At 37.5% G+C, this 21,762-nt stretch overlaps 1 protein-coding gene and 1 long non-coding RNA gene across 3 annotated transcripts; both read right to left on the bottom strand.

Moving 5' to 3' along the window:
• Positions 1-382: 382 nt before the first annotated feature.
• LOC119791905 lies at positions 383-3,159 on the bottom strand. Of its 2 annotated transcripts, none has more exons than XR_005281912.1 (4): positions 3,030-3,159; positions 2,462-2,623; positions 1,080-1,133; positions 383-945 (listed from the first exon to the last, which is right to left on the bottom strand). It is a non-coding gene; the product is annotated as an uncharacterized LOC119791905 (long non-coding RNA). The 2 variants fall into 2 exon arrangements; XR_005281911.1 differs by having other exon boundaries at positions 1,080-1,130.
• Positions 3,160-4,464: 1,305 nt separating this feature from the next.
• Positions 4,465-18,242, bottom strand: ckap2l (cytoskeleton associated protein 2-like). Its single transcript, XM_038298278.1, has 9 exons — positions 18,071-18,242; positions 13,825-13,897; positions 13,691-13,745; positions 12,367-13,532; positions 12,082-12,277; positions 11,693-11,851; positions 10,585-10,645; positions 5,818-5,968; positions 4,465-4,982 (listed from the first exon to the last, which is right to left on the bottom strand). Exons 1-9 carry the CDS (start codon positions 18,108-18,110, stop codon positions 4,688-4,690), a joined length of 2,196 nt encoding a protein of 731 aa, XP_038154206.1. The 5' UTR covers positions 18,111-18,242; the 3' UTR covers positions 4,465-4,687.
• Between the last annotated feature and the right edge of the window lie 3,520 nt (positions 18,243-21,762).

Genomic DNA, 21,762 nt, shown 5'->3' with positions numbered 1-21,762 from the left:
TAAAACCAGCATTGATAGTGATTTAAAGTTCTATGTATAAAGATTTCCGTCAAAGAGAAAGTTCTGTGCTGAAGTGAATAGTCCAGAGGTCTGGAGGAAAATGTTGCAGCAAATCCTCCGTAGCCATGATCCTTTCTGCTTGTCTGTGAAAATTATCAGTCATCCAAGGAAACCCTGATCTATTGAAAATCTGTCAGATCAATGCCCAGAAACTGACCAATACAAATAAAGTCCACCAGTCAAGACAATGGTTCAAATCTAGTCAGATTCACAGAAAAAACCTTGATCATTTTTAACCTGTTTTCTTTGGGGGAAACTCTTCAAAAAAAAAAAGGATCTATTCAACAAAAAAAAACAACATTATAAAACATGTAAATACAGCAGACATGACTTTATGATCATCATCATTTTATTATAAATATATTTACATTCACATTTGTGTCTTCAGGAAACAATAAAATCCCCCTGTATTGCAAAAAGATTTTAATTTCCAAACCAATAATACCCAACATGGAAATTCATATTAAAAGCATTAAAAGAGCAGGAAGCCATAATCCTTACTCTGAGTTTAGAATTCATAAATACACTGTGTAAAATAATCACATTTAATGGACTGCATCTTTTTTTTCTTCTACTAACCATTGATAGCCAGGTTTGTTAACCATTCACTTTTCTTTTGCTTTTCAAAAGCATTTATCTGCTTCACTGGTAGAAAAAAGGTTACCCTTCCACCAAACCCCTCCAAGAACCCTTTTAATATCATAGAACATCAGTCATCAAAAGGCTAAGAGAATCAAGACTCAAAAGATCATCATGAAAACCAGGATCCCTCTGTCAATGGCTCTTCTTTTCTCTATGTCACTGTGGTAATGGTTGGGGAAAGAATTTACATCAAGCAGGGAGTTCTTCAGCATGGTGATGGAAAGCCTAATTGGTTTTCAATTCCTGCAGAGCAGAAGACATATGATATAAAAGGTTAGAGAAAATAAAGTGATTTACATCACAGAGAATTTTAACTGTTATAGAGTCTAGTTTATAATTGATTTTATTATGTTGTCCTGTGTTTTTATATGTCTTACTTTACTGCTGCTTCTTGGTCAGGTCTTCCTCGTAGGGTCTTCAGGGACTTCCTGCTAAAATAAATGTTAAATAAAAAATCAGAAGATGATTTACTGTCTGTAGATATGTTATCTGCACAAATCCCTTTCAGGATAAATACTGGTAAACAAACCTCTATCCCCCTCCTTAGTATCTAATCAATATGAGGAAGGCATTAATATATGATATTAACATAGATAGGAGGTGTAAGTTATATTAAAGCTGGGACCCCCAGCTCTAGACCTGAGTTGAGTTCTATTATTCAACTAATGTGTAGGTTATGGATTGTCCATAAAGAACACCATGTTCAAACAAAAAGAATGTCCATCTACGAAATTGGCACTAGGACACCCTAGGTCAGAGGTCGATGATCAACTTTGATGTTGTATCTTTAGACCTTGGGTGCATGGCTTTTAGGACTTGGGTGAAGAGAAGGGTGGAGCTGTCCTCCGATTGGCACTAGGTAGTGAGCTACATAAGCTGGAAGAGAAGGAAGCTGGAACGACCCGGCAGACGAAAGCTAAAAGTTCTGGATATTGTAGTGCTGTCATGGCTGACATGCCTTTTCAACATCATGCAGAGGTTGGAGAGAGTGTCCCTGGAGGGGTAGACTGAGGTGGTGGGTTTCCTCCATAATAATAGGAAACCCATAATAAGAGCTAGAGTTTGAAAGACATTGGCAGCATGAAGTCAGACTTGTTCCTGCTGCATGTTGAAGTCTGACAGGCTGTCCTTTGTCTTCAGTCCTGTTCATAATCTTTATGGACAGGATTTCTAGAGATAGGGTGGGAAGCTCAGTCATCCGGAAGAGGCACGGAGTAGAGCTCTTTCTACTTCACACTGAGAGGAGTCAACTGTGGTGGCTCAGGAATCTTTTTTGGATGCTCGCTGGACGCCTCCCTCAGGAGGAGATCAAGGGGGCAACCCAGGAAACAATGGAAAGACTATGCCCTTGGCTGGTCTGGGAATGCCTCAGGCTTCCCCCAGCAGAGCTAGAGGAGGTGTGTGGGGAGAGAGAGGTCAGGGAGTCTCCGCTGAGACTGCTGCCCCCATGACTTGGTGGATGAAGTGGAAGACAACAGAATGACTGTATATATATATATATATATATATATATATATATATATATATATTTATCAGAATCAGAAATACTTTATATATATATAAGGGTTTATCTGTAGCACAATGTAACTGCATATTGGTACAGCATCTTTTGTCATGTGTGTCTCTGTGATTTCTGATTATTCATTTTTAGGCATTTCAAAATATATTAAAGTAATACAACAGTTCCTGTGTCATTTAATAAAGTAACTTATGTTTGAATAAAATCAAAGAAAGAGAAATAATAATAAAGAAACATCACCATTGTGAATTCTTTTTTGTTAAACAGCTCAGGTGTCGGGATCGCCCCTATCACAGGTTCAAAGGTATGTCTTTCACCGCCATTAAGAGGAACCATCCGAAACCAGCAAACATCGGGGGGAAGTGTACATTTCCAATCCCCTTCAATGTTGAGCACTGCCAGCTGAAAGAAAAAAAAACAAATTAATTACACAAAAACAGATGCTTAAGCAGATTTTTTTTTGAAGAATCCAGATTGTAAATATACCTATAATAAGCTTGACAACTTTATAGGATAGATCTTAAAACATTGACTCAGAATATTTATAAGTGAGGACATTTCATGTTGGGATCTGTAGCACAAGTTGGTATCCATTCACATTACACATTATTTTAGAAAAATTGTTATATACAGTTTGCATGCCTCTGCTTCACTTCTATGTGCTCTTTTGGTAATATGACGTACATTCTGATACATTTTCTTCTTTCAAAGTCCCCCACATTTATTTTCCTTAGATTTTAAAAGACTGATATTCAACTAAGTTCTTAGGTGTCTGTCGTTGACTTTGTTTACATCAGTGCATGCTTACCTCCGTGGTATTCCCTTCCTGTTGCTTTAGATAGTATTTGTTTTCCTTATATCGGAAGACAAAAGTCACTTTTTTGATAATCTTCCCTCCTGAATCACTTTCATGAAGAATTTTATACACAGGTGTTCCTGAAAACAGATAAATCAGAAATCAGCACTCAAATATCAGAACAGCTATGAACAATTTGTCCCAACTTTGCACGTTTGAAGTCTCATCTAATATATATACATATATATATATATGTATATAATGCAATAGAATGTATTATAGGTGCATCCATAGTTCAAGCTGTCAAGTTTCACACTCAGTAATCATAACTCAGTATTTCATAGGACATTTCTCTTACCGTCCTGTGCATCACGTGTTTCCAGTTGGAGTCTTGTGTCTTTTTGTTTTTTGTCTTTTTTTAGTGTAATTACAACATAACGCTCCCCGTGCTTAAGATAAACCTTCTGTATTAGGAACTAAACAGGGGAGAAATAAATGCAGTTAGCAATGTTCACTGAGGGCATGTTGGACAGGCTAGAGTAGACCAATGAGTCTATGCCGATGCTGTGAATCCGAAATATCTTGATTTTAGTGAGTAGTTTTTGGATTCAATCTTTCTTCCCAAAAAATGAAGCTTTGAAGATTTCTCTAATTAATAGAGTTTATGTAAATTTCTCTGAGTCCTGCAAAAAAAAAAAAAAACATTCCTGTGCATTAATCTTTCCCATCCACTCACTCCAAAAACAAATTTCTTGATACTCATCACATAGTATTTCAGGCAATACATTACATATGATGCATTTATTACAAGTAGATGGACAGGAAACACTATTGCTCTTACCTGAGGCTTAGCCATCATGAGAAGCAGAGGTCTGATAGTTTAGGAGAAAGTGCTCCGTTTGCGCTGCTCAGAAGAAGTGAAAGGTGTGTCTGGTGTGTCTCGCCAGCCAAAGGTTATTTTATAGACACAGGAAGTGATGCAGAGTTCATTATCTGTTCAGACTTCCCACTAACATTTTTTTTTTCTGCTCTGGTGCTTACAAATAAATATCAGATGATTTTTCCTACACCTAGAGGCAAAAAAAAAAAAAAAAAGTATGTATGCAACTTGTTGAGCAGGTCCCAAATGAATAAGAGGCAAAACGTTTCTTAAATCTCACTTCACTGACTAATCTTTGAAAAAGTCATAGGTGAAAAACTGATTTTGAGTGTGAGATGTTTTCTTTTAAAAAATTCTTGTTTTTATAAAACTGCTAAAAAATTATTTTTTATTTTTTTTACAAAAATGATCTCAGTAATGAGCAAAAGCATAACATGGCAACTTATGAATCATCACAACTCAGGTATGTTAAAACACTTGCGTCACGTATTTGGTTTCACCTCCCGCCAAGCTCCTGCATTTAGTCCGTGTGTGATGAAAAGCGCATTTACAGATTCGACAACAAGGTTAGGTAGCTGCTTTTTAATGCACCATTCTTCAAACATAGAAGTATAAAAAGATCAATCTGAAACCTTATTAGCAACATAGAAACATTTTATGACATGTTCACAGGTTCAGATGCAAAGTTCTGTATTGATGAGCAGAAAAAAAACTTTTGAATATTTAAGCATTTACAATGTAAGAACAATCTTTGTGTTAAGAATGTTAAAATGTGATAAAGTAAGCAGATTTAAAAACTGTCATCAAGGATGAGCTTGACCGAGACTTTGTCCCCAAGTGCTTCGTTCTCTCTGTAAAAGTACAAGGGTTTGTTGCTTTGCTCGCTGGATTGTTCTTCATTGTTTTCCTTGACTCCCTCTGAGATGCTGTCGCCGCACAAGCTGACGCAGACATCATGGTCCTGGAGGGATGATGGGTATCGGAGTGAGGCTCTCTCGATCCGCACGGACCGTCGAACCGGGGTGAAGAAGCGAACCTCCTGCCCGTTGACTCTTACTGGTTTGTTCTGCCGACTGGATGGGCCACTGAGGAGGAAGTAAAGAAAAACACTTAAGGTTTTGTTCTTTTACTCATTGAGGAATCTTTGTTATACATTATCCATTGTGTAAAACAAAGAAAGGAGTCCACTTTCCCAATGAGCACTACAGTTCCCACATCTTTAACATTAAACTACAGGACATTTTAAGAGCTTTCAAGCACCAATTTCCTCAAAGTCAAAGACAAAGCAAGGTTGCATTCAATGACCACTGAACGTATTACTAGTTAAGATTCTAATATTATGCTAATTTATAGCATTTATAGCAGCAACATTTGTAGACTACACTCACATTAATAAATATAATAGCCTACATTCACACAAAAAATGTAGTACTTTGGTCACTGGCATTGTGACGTGTTTTTTTATCAAATATGATCAAGAAGAGTATTTAGTTCAAAGCTACTCTTATTTAGACCAATTTACAGTTGATGTAGGCATATATTTCAAAACATAATAATACAAATGAGAAGTATTTCCTTATGGATTGTGGTGGAATTGAAGGTATTACCAATGATTTTCATTATTTAGAGTGAAGGTTTTGAGTTTTCGGAGGACTGCTGGCCCTTTATCATTTAGTTTTGGCAGAGATGATTTGTCAAGTTCTCATTAGAGAAAACACACAATTAACCACTGCTAGATCAATAAATGCTGTGGTTTCACATTATTTGCCCCTTATTTGGGGAAAATAAACATTTTCTAAATTGCAGAAGAGTTCAACAAATACTTCTTTGTGCTAATTCTGTGTAAAATATTTAGCTTAAAGCCAATTCTAATGCACCCATAAACCCTGGCAAAGTAGAGGTTATAAACATCGAACATACCCTGGAGTTGCAGTGACCTTGTACTTGACCACGGAGGAGTCTCCTCTCTCTCCCTCAACAAGAATTCGGACAGGTTTAGGTGTCCTCAATGGGTTGTTGCCATCGTCTGGAGACGCTTCAGGGGATGGAAAGTCATCTTTCTGTTCCTCATCTCAGAGAGAAAGGTAAAACAAAAAAATTAACTTCATTTCGAGAAGGGTTCTTCCAATTACGGTGTCCTCACTGATGATGATCAAGGACAGCTTTATCAAACTTTCAGAAATGATTTTAAGAAAATGCTAAAGAATGGAATTTAATATAAAGGTAAAGTTGACTTTTTTTCTAGAAATGCAGATAAAGACAATTTCAATTGATCTCTGATACGTATTTTTTTCGGATGACTATGTTGAGATTAATTCGCCTTCCTCAATTTAGATGATAAAAATGACACCATGGTAAATGTTACACAAGTCTTGAACAACAAAGCAACATTTATCAACAAATCAAATAAAACATTGACAAATTGCAACCAAGACCAATCACAGCCTACGGACAACAAATAGCTCCAACAATCCAGAAGCACAAGGGTTGGATATTTGATTTGTATCTGACTTAAAATGTGTGCAGGAGGTTGAACCTCCATGTTGCTTAAATACATCAGTGCTCCAACTAGAGTTCGCTCTGGTGCATGCCAACAGAATAGACAAAGACTCCTGGATAGGTGTTGAAACGTCTTAAACTGAACAAAAGTGGTTCCCTTCCAATTTAAGCCTTCCAATTTACACAGGCATAACATTTTATCTATTATATTCATGCATAATGTCTGTCGTAATCCGTCTTATTTGTGTAATCCATCAAAAACTAGCAGTTTCGACTTGTTCTCACCATTTTTGATAATCTTTGAAATAAGTGCCTGAGTTCTGTTTAAAAAATTTGCTAATTTAGTCACTGTTGCCCTGACACTTAAAAGAGGAAACATGGCGAGAGAGACTGAGCAAACCTTAAGGAGTCGTTTTCCACCACACAGATGAAAATAAAGAGATTTTTATCTCATAATTATGAAATAAAAGTTGTAACATGATATATATATCAACATTTTAGTCCCACCATAAACAGTCATTTTCCCCTGCATTTACATGCCTTATTTTTCTTGAATTTCTTAAAATTTGACATTCCTTATGTATGTTCTGCAAATTATCTCTGATAATAACACACAGGCCCTGATCTCTAGGAAGCACTGAGCCCAGTTTTTGGGGTGATGAGTGCAAACAGAGCTGCGCTCTTTTGAAAATATTATCCACATTAATCAAGCTTTGTTTTTCTATTTTTTTTATTTTATCATCCACTTAAATACAATGATGATTTCTCCATTTTCCAATCATTTATCTTTCCTAAACACTTTATTCTACAGGATCATCACAGCCCCCTAGTGGCAGCTCTTTAACGGTTCATAGACCTTTAGAGCTCTCTTAAATAATGCGGAGAATAAATCCAGTGCTGTCAGAATAGTACTGGCTATTCTAATGCTGACTAAGGAAGGATGTAGGAAGTGGAAGCAGGACGCTTCCTTTCTAAAGTTCATTTGCCATACATATCTCCTAACATTTCTCTCCACCACATACAGGCGCTGGTCATAAAATTAGAATATCATGAAAAAGTAGATTGATTTCAGTAATTCCATTTAAAAAGTGAAACTTGTATATTATATTCATACATTACATACAAACTCATATATTTCAGATGTTTATTTTGTTTAATTTTGATGATTACAAATGACAACAAATGAAAATCTCAAATTCATCATATCAGAAAATTAGAATATTGTGAAAAGGTTCAAAATTGATGGCCCCTGGTGCCACACTCTAATCAGCTAATTAACTCAAACCACCTGCAAAAGCCTTTAAATGGTCTTTCAGTCTAGTTCTATAGGCTACACAATCATGGGGAAGACTGCTGACTTGACAGTTGTCCAAAAGACGACCATCGACACCTTGCACAAGGAGGGCAAGACACAAAAGGTCATCGCTAAAGAGGCTGGCTGTTCACAGAGCTCAGTGTCCAAGCACATTAATAGAGAGGCGAAGGGAAGGAAAAGATGTGGTCGAAAAAAGTGTACAAGCAAGAGAGATAACCGCACCCTGGAGAGGATTGTGAAACAAAACCCATTCAAAAATGTGGGGGAGATTCACAAGGAGTGGACTGCAGCTGGAGTGAGTGCTTCAAGAACCACCACACACAGACGTATGAAAGACATGGGTTTCTGCTGTCGCATTCCTTGTGTCAAGCCACTCTTGAACCACAGACAGCGTCAGAAGCGTCTTGCCTGGGCTAAAGAGAAACAGGACTGGACTGCTGGTGAGTGGTCCAAAGTCATGTTCTCTGATGAAAGTAAATTTTGCATTTCCTTTGGAAATCAAGGTCCCAGAGTCTGGAGGAAAAGAAGAGAGGCACTTCATCCACGTTGCTTGAAGTCCAGTGTAAAGTTTCCACAGTCAGTGATGGTTTGGGGTGCCATGTCATCTGCTGGTGTTGGTCCATTGTGTTTTCTGAGGTCCAGGGTCAACGCAGCCACATACCAGGAAGTTTTAGAGCACTTCATGCTTCCTGCAGCTGACCAACTTTTTGGAGATGCAGATTTCATTTTCCAACAGGACTTGGCACCTGCACACAGTGCCAAAGCTACCAGTACCTGGTTGAAGGACCATGGTATCCCTGTTCTTAATTGGCCAGCAAACTCTCCTGACCTTAACCCCATAGAAAATCTATGGGGTATTGTGAAGAAGAAGATGCAATACACCAGACCCAACAATTCAGAAGAGCTAAAAGCCACTATTAGAGCAACCTGGGCTATCATAACACCTGAGCAGTGCCACAGACTGATCGACTCCATGCCACGCCGCATTGCTGCAGTAATACAGGCCAAAGGAGGCCCAACTAAATACTGAGTGCTGTACATGCTCATACTTTTCATGTTCATACTTTTCAGTTGGCCAACATTTCTATAAATCCTTTGTTTTTATTGGTCTTCAGTAATATTCTAATTTTCTGATATGATGAATTTGAGATTTTCATTTGTTGTCATTTGTAATCATCAAAATTAAACAAAATAAACATCTGAAATATATGAGTTTGTATGTAATGTATGAATATAATATACAAGTTTCACTTTTTAAATGGAATTACTGAAATCAATCTACTTTTTCATGATATTCTAATTTTATGACCAGCACCTGTAGGAGCTGCATGGTTTCCCACAATCCTTTGTATGACTGAGCAATACTTTCCTGCCCAGTATAGTGTTCTTTCTATTAACCCCCTTAAAAGATACAATAAGAGAAACTAGGAACAGGAAGTGACTACAGTTTGATGAATTCAGAGTTAGTGTTATGCTACAGCCTTAAGCTACATCTGATACCCAGTTCCTCTAAGGCCGGGACAGTATCCAATGGACTCGCAGCGTCCGATGGATCATCGGCTGCCCTTTCCACTTCACAGGTGTGTCCAATGACACAAAGGCAGAGTGGCAAACAAAGGCATTTTCGTAGACAAACGTTGGAATAGGTACAATGAACTATGGACCCAAAAAGAACAAAGCACGTACAAACACTGCGTAGCTCATAGTATGTGCAGCGTCTGCTGAGCTATGTGGCGGCCCCTAAGAGGTATTTTTAGCCATAAGATTTTTGCTATTTTGCATTTATACCTAAGACTAAAAGTAGGAGTAAATTTCTAAAAATAAAATATAAATTTTTCAAAAAATAAAATTTTACTCTAAACTTTTGTTAAATAATAGCCCTGAATCATTAGGGTACAGAGCCATACAGAGTAGATACAGAGTCAAGAGTCTGGCAATAAATTAATGTTTATCAAACCATAGCCATGTCTCTGCTTGAAATAATTTGTTTTTACAGTAACTTTAAATAAGGTGTAATAACAGCATCGCTGCTGCTACATTAGCATTGAGATAATTTCACAATATTTTATAATTTTCCCATTATTTCCCCATTTCCTCCTTCATTAGTAAAAGCTGTAATCTCTACTCAGACTGTTTTCCCCCTCAGAATTGTCTGAAGTTCACCTGATACTCTGATACCGGCTTGACTAGGGTTAAAAGTGACAGATGCCTTCTTAAAACAACGTTGGGGGGTGGCATGGTTAAGGCATGGGGGCTTGGAATCCTGAGGTTGTGAGTTCAAAATCCACTCCCACAGACTGCCACTTTGGCTCCCTGAGCAAAAGACCCGTAACCCCACACTGCTCCCCAGGTACTACACAATGGAACCCCAATGCAGAGTGAATTTCCCCATTGTGGGGCAATTAAGGGGTTTACACATTTAGTTACTGGTGACAGTGTTTTCAAGTTTAGTTGTTAAGTTCAGCACAATGCGAAAGTTAGCATGTTTATTGTTGCTTTTACCATGACTCAATGTTTAATAAAAACCTAGTCATTTGCCTGCAGAGAAAAATAGGTACAAAAATAACTGAAACTTTACATTCATCTCCTTATGTTGTAACAGCTGGAGACTGCTGCTGTCTAGTTTCTGTCAACATAAGTGGGAGGACATGTAGAAAGTGTGAGTGGTTTATTAGTGGTCTGGGAAACAGCCATGCTGTCCTGGAAATGAGTGCTTTTGAAATATGAACTAGTTAGACGGTTGATTCGCTGTTGATTATTTCTTCACCTACTATCCAATGCTGACGAGGATGAGAACTGAGACGCCTCATTAGATGAGACCCAGTCTCTCTGTGCAACTAGCTCCCAACCTCCATTTATGGAGACTCCATTACCTTGGACTTTGTCCTTCCTCTTCAGAATGTCAAACACCACTGTTCGCAGCTCATCCACTGGCTGAGGAAACAAGAGAACAAAGAGGTTGATCTTTAACCCCCAGAATAATGTAAATCCTTGTGCCATTCAATGGTTCATTCTCGTGCTGGGCTTTTCTGAAGTCTCAAACCATATCCTACTAAGAAAAAAGTGTGAGATATATTTTTTCCCTCCTCTTCCCCATTGTGATCCTTTGCTCTCTTTTCTTCTTTTTTTTATTTTTATTAATGCACCTTTGACAGCAGCAAGGCCTTCGAGACCGTGTCACCCCCCAGCGCATTCAGCTCGGCAAAGAACTCATGCTCTTCCTCAACACTGAAGTCCTCAGATATTTTTCTTTCGTTGTTTCTTTCTTTGCACAGGTAAACAGCACATTTCTTGTTCTACGCTTGCATTATCGGCAGAGCAGACGCTGAATGCGCACTTTCATCTGGTTTGATCTGCCGGCTTCCGTAGCGTCGTGAGCGCGCGTGTGCGCGCTTTCAGGAAATCCTATACACTACTGTTTATGCTCTAAAAACATTCTAAATGACTTCGTTTCGAGTAAATTCTGGATGCTACCCACTCAGGACACTTGGAATACATTGGACGAGCAGTATGGAGGAATATTGACACGTTTTTTGTGGACTTTTATGGACCTTTCTGTCTCGGTCACCATAGACCTCCATTATTTGAATGTCAGCAGACAGCAAGAAGCCTCCCAGATCTCCAGATGCATTTGAGATATCAAAAAAGTACTCCAGAGTGTTGTTCAGCATGGGGGTGAGTAGAAAAGGAAGGCTAATCATGTTTTGGGTGTACTATTCCTTTAAACAGCTCATGATGCAAATGCACAGTTGACACCTTGGGGTAATATGTATTCTCTAACGCATTATGTAATGTATGAGTGGAAAACATCCAAGTTCTAATGACATTTAAGGCCACGACCGTTGATGACCCAAAACCAGCTTCTACAGTCATGCCCATCTGATAATAATGTGTTACGGCGCCTCTATCTGTTCAAACAAAGGTGCAATTAACACACAATGCAGGCTTAATGAGAGCAAAGTTGTTCTCTAAATGATGTACCTCCAATATAACTCCAACAGCCTCTTCAAACATGGGCAGTATGTCCAAGTTGCCCTCTCGCTCCATCAGACGGGCCTGAAAGATCCAGTATTTGGCAAACTTCTGAGACACCGCTGGTAGGCGTGAGACAACGTCCTTCACCTGCTCTGGAGGGCAGCCCTGAGGATGGGGATCAGAATTTTAAGGTCATAGCCGCAACTTTTTCATCAAAGCTATTACATAAAAAAAAAATTAAACCACAGAATGTCCAATAGAAAGACGTGACGAGTACCAGTTAAAAAGTTATCTTTCTTTCCTTATATTTAAATATGTCTAGTTATCCTTGCTTTTACATTTCAGATATCCTAGTTTTAGGGTGTAATGCATGCTATGCATACCCTACCATTTACCTCAGCCAGTAGTTTTATGCAGTCAGTTAGACAGGTGTCGACTGCAGAGATGAGGGACTGGACATCGTCTTCAAGCTTCATGGAAGCCCAGAAGGGCTGGGGCACAGACACGGTGCGTTTGACCGAAGGTTTCACGGGCATTGGAGGACGCTTGTAGGAAATCCCCTTTGATTCGCGCCATTCTTGGAGCTTCCTCCTGAGAACCAAACAGGTAAAAAAAATGCCGGCTAAATATTTCACTCAACATCAAAGCAACAAATAGCAACATTAAACCGTTTTGCTTACATTCTCTCCTTCTGAGCAGAGCTCTGTTTCTTTCCTTCAGTCTGGGGAACAACTTTAACCTTGGCCTTTGGTGTCTTCATCGCTGCAGGCTGGTTTATGACACTGATGGACCTGGAAGGCTGTGGTGCCGTCTGGGAAACCCTTGCAGCAGCTGTACATTTTGTAGGGGCAGGAACTGGAAGAATTCTGCTAGTTTTCTGCATGTTTCTTTGCATCTCTTTTTTCATCTGAGTTTGCCCCCTACCTTTAGATACAACAGTCTGTGTTTTTGTCTTAACAGATGTTGAACTGGCTTTGATTGATGTCCTTGAGACGGTCGAAGCCTCAACTTTTACTGATTGGGCATATTTCTTTTCATTCATTTCAGATCTTTGCTTCACATATCTCTCAGTTGACTGTCCTGATTTACCGGTTAAAGCTCTCTGCTCTGGTTTGACAGTTGTGGCTTTGAACTTGGATGGCGCAGCAGACACATGTCCTACCGCCAGTTGGGTTTGTTTATGAGGCACTGGTTTAAGTTTAGACTTGTTCTGAGCTTCCGTTTTACTCATAGGTCTTGAATCTGAGGAGAGCATCAAAACAGGCCTGTGGTGAACAGACACTGATGATGACATACTGCATTGCACTCTCTTTGCTGTAAAACTTGGTTGTTTTGTGCCACGTGGATCTGATGAATTTGATTTCTCATTCCTTGGTTGGATCACTGCAGGAACAAGTCCCGTTTTGGTTTTAATGAGTGGACCGATACTTATCCGAGTATTTGTCATTTCCAGTGGTCGTGACATAGCTCCAGCCGGGCACAATATTGATTTGGAATTTGACTTTGCGCCGTGTATAAAATGTGCATTAGGCTGCACCTTGCTTATAGTTTCAGTTCCTGGGTCAGGCTGCTTTTTGAGGGTGCTACTGAGGGTTGAGTTAGCTTTAGAAGGTAACACAGTGTAAGTTTTTCTGAGCATGGGATTAACTTTAGGCTGTGCTGACACTCTATTGGATGATGGCCTTACAACATTTTGCTTTCCATCTCTCACATTCACTTTGTCAGAGAGAGCAAATTCTCTCCTTCTGGGAGGGTCCTGACTGCGCTGAGGAACAAAAGTTTCACCCCTGGAACTCTGCCATTTTAATCTGTCAGTTGGAGCTTTGTTTTCTTTTCCCATTGCAACCTGTTAAATGCAAATTGTGTTATTACGTTTTCCATCAGACAGACAGCGTCATTTGGCAATGACACATTACTAAACTATTAACACAACTTTGGCATTTTGCAATTCCTGTTATTAATAGCCTTGACTGAACAGAGGCACACATGCACTAAACAGCATACCTTCTGAGCGGTTTTAGTAGCCTTCTGTTGCTCAAAGTCCGCATGGAGAGATGACCTGAAGGATAAAACATCAATTAAACCACCTTTAAATTAAAACCAAACTGCAGCAATATTTCAGGAGTCCTTAGTCTTACCCTTTTGTGGAATTTGGCAGTTTTAACTTTCCTTTTGCTGCCAAGTACTCCATTAGCTTCTGTTTACGCAGCTCTATGACAACAGACACAAGAAGATCTGAATGTTCAATCAGCCATCTAAAAAAAATACACATGGAAACTTAACATTCGAAGTTCTAATATAACTATATGCTATAAATGATTAGGGCTTGACCTGCATTGACTTGAACTATCTGATGTTTGTATTTGCTCTTCATAGGTGTGCTGTATCAACAGATTATTTTAAGTAAATATTGTTTAGACTCATATTTTTGCACAAATACAGAGGGTAACCAAGAGTAAGCTGAAACTATCAACATATTTCTCAGTTGCAATATTTCTAAATGAAACATTGATATGAGTCTCTGTGTAATTTTAATTAACTGAAAGGACACAGGGACTAAGAATTCAAAAATTTCATAAAAAGTAAAATAACCGGGAAGAAAGCCCCTCCGTTGTAACATCTAGATCAATATCACCTAAGATTCGGAAAAGCCAAAGTATTGTATCACCTGATAAAGGCAACAAAATAGTCACAACACAAGGTTACTGTTTTAAAGCATAAAGACAGCTAAACTTCTGAATGTTCTAGAGAATTTAGCATGGGCGTAGGTTTGCAAAGGGACCATAGGGACAAGTCCCTACCAAAACTTTGGACGGACCTACCTGTCCCTATCCAACAATTAGATGTGAATACCATGTTTATAATTTACAATACAGCGTTGTCGCAGCAGTAGAGGAGTTCTGCATTGGGGAATATTGACAGACGAAAACATGTTTTATCTAAAATGGAATTTTTTTCTTTTAATAATTTTTGTATAATTCTTGCTCTTAGTTGGTCGCTCTGTGAGCTAAAGACATCTTTTAGAGTCTCGATACTCCATAATGATCAATTGATTATTAAATTTGTTTACAATATTTCTATTATTGATTAATCCAATGAATTGTTTCAGCCATAAATAAAATACATGATATGAGTTAAACAGAGTAACTATAGCCTAGATGTAGAGCTTGTAGAGTGACGTTAATATATTAAATGCTCAGTGTCAGTCCCTCTTCTATTTACAGTGCTCATGTAAATACAATACATTTATTTGGCGTCCCTTGAATCTATTATTTTGTTTTGTTTTAATGATACAAAGAGAACATTTAAAAGATAAGAGTGGGGTTTACCTCTGTTTACCTCTGCACAATTCTATATCTTCAAAAAAAAAAAGTATAAATCCACATATAACAGACACATTTAGACTATATTCTGTTAAATAGGCACAGATTTACCTACTGTCTTAGGTAATTTCAAATGCAAAGTGGAATAAAGTCCTATTTCCTCATTCATCAGAGCCAGTAAAGGGTCAGTCATTGATAAACAGCATCTAGTGTGTGTAGTGCTTATAAAATTTGCATAAATGTAGCAAGAAATGTTGTTTTTCTGTTTAAACGATATACACCCCGATTTTCACGTCAAGCATAAAAAAACGAGCATGCATATTTTATTATAGGACCAATGACATCAGGCCAACAGTGTCCCTGCCAAAGTTGAAATCAAACCTACGCCCTTGGAATTAAGTTGGAGCCTAAGGTGGAGGTGGAGGTGGATAGAGGAAAATTTCCCCAAAAAAATAAAAACAACAGTCAGGGATCAAGAGTTGAAAAAATAATCAAAATATGTCATAGAGCCAAATAGTACTCCAAGAAAAAAAAAAGCAACTATTTTTGCAGCAGTGGTCTCCATGCATTTGAAAGCAGTGGAAGCTGAAGATGTCATTGCATGAAAAGGGATTCTGCACATTACCATAATATCAAAAGTGAAGTTTACATAAAGAAATGTATAAGGACATTATAGGAACATGGAGGGAAGTGCAGATCCCAAAAAGAAAGAGAAGAGGGAATTCATTACTGATTGGAGAGAAATTACCGGTAAGAGTAAAAATGCAAGAAAAGGATTTTTCACAATGAACGTATGTTAAGAGCACAAATTCGTCTGTCATCCAGTGTTTTTTACTCATGATTTCATTTGAGAATTAAGTTTGTAAATTAACGCATTGCTTGGGTTGTGGCCAACATCTGGGACAAGGATATCATAATTTGCTAAACTAGAAAAATGTAAACTAAAAAAAAAATTACAATAATCATTACACACCCTGTAAGTCATCAATATTATACTATTGATATATAAACTAATCTGAGTCTATTTACTACACTCAGTATAAATAAAATATCTAAATAAGAGTCTAAACATTTTCCAACAAATTATTATCTATTGCACGAAGACAAGCAGCCAACAGATTAAAGGAATAGTACACCCAAAACATGATTAGCCTTCATTTTCTACTCACCTCCATGCTGAACAACACTCTGGAGTACTTTTTTGATATCTCAAATGCATCTGGAGATCTGGGAGGCTTCTTGCTGTCTGCTGACATTCAAATAATGGAGGTCCATGGCGCCCGAGACAGAAAGGTCCATAAAAGTCCACAAAAACGTGTCAATATTCCTCCATACTGCTCGTCCAATGTAATCCAAGTGTCCTGAGTGGGTAGCATCCAGAATTTACTTGAAACGAAGTCATTTAGAATGTTTTTAGAGCATAAACAGTAGTGTATAGGATTTCCTAATAGCGCCCCCATGCGCGCTCACGATTCTACGGAAGCCGGCAGACCAAACCGGAAGAAAGTGCGCATTCAGCGTCTGGTCTGCCGATAATGCAAGCGTAGAAGAAGAAATGTGCTGTTTACCTGTGCAAAGAAAGAAACAACGAAAGAAAAATGTCTGAGGACTTCAGTGTTGAGGAAGAGCATGAGTTCTTTGCCGAGCTGAATGCGCTGGTTTGGTCTGCCGGCTTCCGTAGAATCGTGAGCGCGCATGGGGGCGCTGTTAGGAAATCCTATACACTACTGTTTATGCTCTAAAAACATTCTAAATGACTTCGTTTCGAGTAAATTCTGGATGCTACCCACTCAGGACACTTGGATTACATTGGACGAGCAGTATGGAGGAATATTGACACGTTTTTGTGGACTTTTATGGACCTTTCTGTCTCGGGCGCCATGGACCTCCATTATTTGAATGTCAGCAGACAGCAAGAAGCCTCCCAGATCTCCAGATGCATTTGAGATATCAAAAAAGTACTCCAGAGTGTTGTTCAGCATGGAGGCGAGTAGAAAATGAAGGCTAATCATGTTTTGGGTGTACTATTCCTTTAAAGAACTTAAAAAGTTTAAAGACAAAATAAGACAAATAACAGCAAAAAGTACTACCATTGAGCTGCAGGTTTAACATCATTTTGTAAGAGTAGATAGATGCAACACATAATACTTAAGTTTATTTTTGCACAGCTTTTTTTCTATTACTAGAGAGATAAAGAATGATGAAACTAAACATTTCCTGTCTAAATAAATACAGTTTAAATCTTAACATTTCCACTGTAGATCAATAGTTTAACTCTTAGCATGTAAAAGTCAGTATTCAAGCAGGTTTATTTATTGTAACAACTCATTAAAATTACCATGTCATAAGACTATTTCTTATAGGAAAAAAAAAATCCCAATTATTCAAAGTAAATTTACTTAATTGGGGGGATTTTATTTTTAGTGCTGCATCAATATTCTTATTTAAAAAAAAAAAAAAAATATATATATATATATATATATATATATATATATATATATATATATATATATATATATATATATATATATCTTATTTACAGAGTATTTAATTTTTTTATTCTACAAATGAATGCAAAAAAAATATATTTCTTTGTACGATCTGGATACCTTTATTTCTAAAGTGTCTTTGAAAACAGTTCTGTTTACTGTGGATATCAATATGGACTGATTCTGATTAAGAATAAATAAATAAATCACCTGAAGTGCATTTGCCTTTTTGTTCTGTTCCCATAAACTGATTTAAGGATGTGTAACAAACAAACATGTTTTACATTCATCAGGTATAAGATAACCAACGTCTAGTTTGACCAATCTGGATATGCTAATGTAGCCATGCTAGCACTCGGTAGCTAGATTTAGCATCGTCCCACTCTCCCTATTACTTTATTAAAACACAATTTTTTTTATATCGCCGCCAAAACTATAAAGGAACTTTTTTAAACAAAACAGAAACAAACACTTGCAGCTAGTGTGCCGCGAAGTCATCCATTGTCTAAATAGCAACAACAAGCCGAAACACAAAAACATATTAGTCGTTAACTCGAATTAAACGCCCTTACCTTTTCTGGAAAGAGGCTGTACCGAATCAACCTCTTCCATTTTTTTTACGTTTACTTTCTTCTTTTGATTATGCCAAAACGTTATATATTTAGTTCCAGACGTTAAATTCTCTGCATGTATATATCTGACTTTAAAACTACCGCTAGTGTTCCAATACTTCTCGCTGATTGGACAGTTTGAACGTTTGAAGAAAAAAGAACAGTGCGCAGGCGCGGAAAACCGACGCCCATTGGTTGAAAAAAATGCAAACAAACCCTGTAAGACCCGTATGTATGTGTTTTTTTGTTTGTTTTTTTTTTTTTTGGGGGGGGGGGGCATTCTTTTTTTGGTTTAAAAATCCCATTTCTTTAACATTTTCCGCTGATTTAAAAATAAACTCCTGAACTGTGTATAATTGTGTATTTTGTTGAGGAACATCTCCATTTAAAAGACAATACTAAATCCCCAATTTAGGATAACTATTTTATACGTAAAATATGCCTGTAAAAGGTTTAAACTGAGAGTTACATTTAAGTGTACAGATTTCAACTTGTTGTTTTTAAATACAGTGAGGAAAATAACTATATGAACTCCCTGCTATTTTGAAAGTTCTCCCACAAAGAAATCATTGAGGAGTCTGAAATTATCATTGTAATGTCCAGTCTGAGAGACATAATATGATGTGGTTTTTTTTACTATTTATTTGTATAATACAGCTGCAAATACAAATTTGAACAACTTTCTATCAGCTACAATTCTGAACCTCCAAGACCTGTTAGTCTGCCTTCAAAATGTCCACACCTCTTTCTTTCTTTCTTTCTTTCTTTCTTCTTGTTTAATGGCGGTTGACAAGCAACTTATTGGTGTGCATTACCGCCACCTACTGGTAAGGAGTGTGGATCAGGACACAAAAAAAAAAAAAACTAAATCCTTTCTATCAGTTTAGTTTTCTTAAGAAATCTTAATAAATGACGTAAATATTCAGAAGAGGAGCAATATCCCAACATATCTGATATTTTTAATTGTAACTTATTCTTTAGAAGTCGATATTCTAATTTCCTTCTCTCCTCAGAGTACTTTGGACAAAACAACAAAACATGTTCTACTGTCTCTTCTTGAAAACAAAATTCACAATTTCCTGATGGATGTCTTCCCATTATAAATAATGTACTGTTTAAACCTGTATGACCAAAACGTAACCTGGATATGATATTATCTTCTTTTCTACTTCTTCCTGTTCCCCTCATTACCCCAACTTTCCTTTGAATGCTATAAAGCCATCTACCAGTTTTTTCCTTCTCCCACTGCTTCTGCCATCTTTCCTTAACCTTTTGTTTTATAATAGATTTTATCTCCTCTTTACTAAATGGAATCAGTATCTCAATGCAACTGTTTTTTGAAGCTTGTTTTGCATATCTGTCTGCCAATTCATTTCCTATTACTCCTATATGAGATGGAACCCATGTAAAAATGACAATTAATCCCATGGTCTGAATTCTATAAAGTATTAACTGAATCTCCAATAGAAGGTCTGGTCTACTATTGGAATGATTATTTTTAATTGAATATAATGATGAGCTTGAATCAGAGCAAATTAAACTTCTTAGAGGACGAACATCTTCAATCCAACTCAAAGCCAAAATAATTCCCATCATTTCCCCTGTAAACACTGATACGTCATCAGAAATCCTTTTACATTTTTTAATATTAAATTCTGGGATGATAAATGACACCCCATTGTTGTTACTTAGGCTTTTAGATGCATCTGTATACACTTGAACATAACCAAAATATTTATTTTCTATATATGATTGGACTGAGCAAGATTCTGAAAAATTTCCTTTTTCCCTCTTCTTCAACAATGATAAGTCCACAATGGTCCACACCTCTACTTGATTTATCATCCTAAATTAGGTACACCTGTTTGAGGTTGTTTGCTGCATAAAGACACCTGTCCACCCCATACAATCCGTAAGAATCCAACTACTAACATGGCAAAGACCAAAAAGGTGTTCAAACACACTGGAGAAAAATTGTACATCTCCACAAGACTGGAAAGGGCTGTGGGGAGCTTACCAAGCAGCTTGCTGAAAAAAGGTCCACTGTTGGAGCAATGATAAGTAAAATGGAAGAAGCTAAACATGACTGTCAATCTCCCAGGCAGATTGACAGTCATGTCTCACCTTGTAGACTGGGTCAAAATCCCTCCTGCAGGGTGTGCAAATCTGGTGAAAAACTACAGGAAAACGTTGACCTCTTTAATATCAAACAAAAGCTACTGTAATATTCTAAATATTACTCCATTAAATATTAACAATGAGGACAGGAAAGGGCAGGGCAAAGCAAGGCAAGGAAAGGAAAGGAAAGGAAAGGAAAGGAAAGGAAAGGAAAGGAAAGGAAAGGAAAGGAGGATGAAAGGTTAAGGTAAGGTTGAGTAGAGTAGGGTAAGGTAAGGTAAGATAAGGCCATCCCTACTCTGGAACATAGATGTTGCAGCATCATATTATAGGGGCGTTTTTCAGCAGCCGGCTCTGGTTAACTAGTCAGGATTGAGGTTTAGATGAATGCAGCAATGCTACCAAAGTTAGTTTAACCAAGTATTAAGTAAACACTTAATACTCTCCAAATACTTGATATCTCTTTTTCACTTTTCTATGTTTGAATAAAATAGCAAACATAAAAAAAAATGTGCTCTCAGATTTTTATAATGTTGTAAACTGTTCCGAATTTTCAAAAAATAGATTAATTTGACACCATTTGGAATAAGGCTGAAGCATATCAAAATGCTCAGCGTTGAACATGCATGATGTTCTAAGCAATCCACAGGTTCAGCTACTTTAAAGTCACTACACAGTAAATTTTCCAGTATTAAAGTAACACTTTAAGAGTGCATTTGGTCCCATTCATGTTGGAGACCGGCCTGTTTTCCAGTGTGGTCCTGTTTCTCTGACCGTGACTGAGTGGATGCGCTCTCTTCGTCCTCTGGCATGGGAGCTGGCTCGGAGCTCGTCTGCCTGGCTGTGTGTTTCCTAGACGGCGCCACCTTTTACAGCTGCTTTTTGTATCTCTGCTTCTGTCTCCTTGAACCCCAGTCGGCCTCGACAGATGGCCGCTCACACTGAGCCTGGTTCTGCTGGAGGTTTCTTCCTGTTAAAAGGGAGTTTTTCCTCTCCACTGTCGCTACAAGCATGCTTAGTGTGAGGGATTATATTTGAGTCAACGAGTCAATGCAATCAACTGGTTTTCCTTAGATAGAAAACTTTGTATCAATTTGACTGTATGATCTGGTTGAACTGTAAAGTGCCTTGGGATGACATGTGTTGTGAATTTGGCGCTATATAAATAAACTGAATTGAATTGAATTGAATTCAGAATTAGTGTTAAATTAAAACTCTACGTAATGTGTATTTTACTCCAGTTGTTGTAATAACTCTAAAAGAGTCAAAGTACTTTGACACTGCATATTTAACACTGTGGAATTTACTGTATACTTGTGTTTTAGATGATTCTCTAAGCTTTTTTTTTTCTTTTTTGTCTGGCTCCCAGGAAGTTGAACCAGGATGAAAGCATGCTGCTTCTTATACTAAGTATAAGGTCTCAGAATAAACTTCAGCTGTTCTAACAATAAAAATAATTGTAGTGTGTACCTTTCTAATTGTGACAAAAAAATTCTCCTTTTCGAAGATTAATGATTGAGCAGAGATAATAAAGT

This window comes from Cyprinodon tularosa, unplaced genomic scaffold (assembly GCF_016077235.1).
Source record: "Cyprinodon tularosa strain WSP-4 unplaced genomic scaffold, ASM1607723v1 ctg404, whole genome shotgun sequence".
Classification (NCBI taxonomy): domain Eukaryota; kingdom Metazoa; phylum Chordata; class Actinopteri; order Cyprinodontiformes; family Cyprinodontidae; genus Cyprinodon; species Cyprinodon tularosa.
Note: the sequence above shows the minus strand (reverse complement) of the source record. Positions and strands in the feature narration are given on the sequence as shown.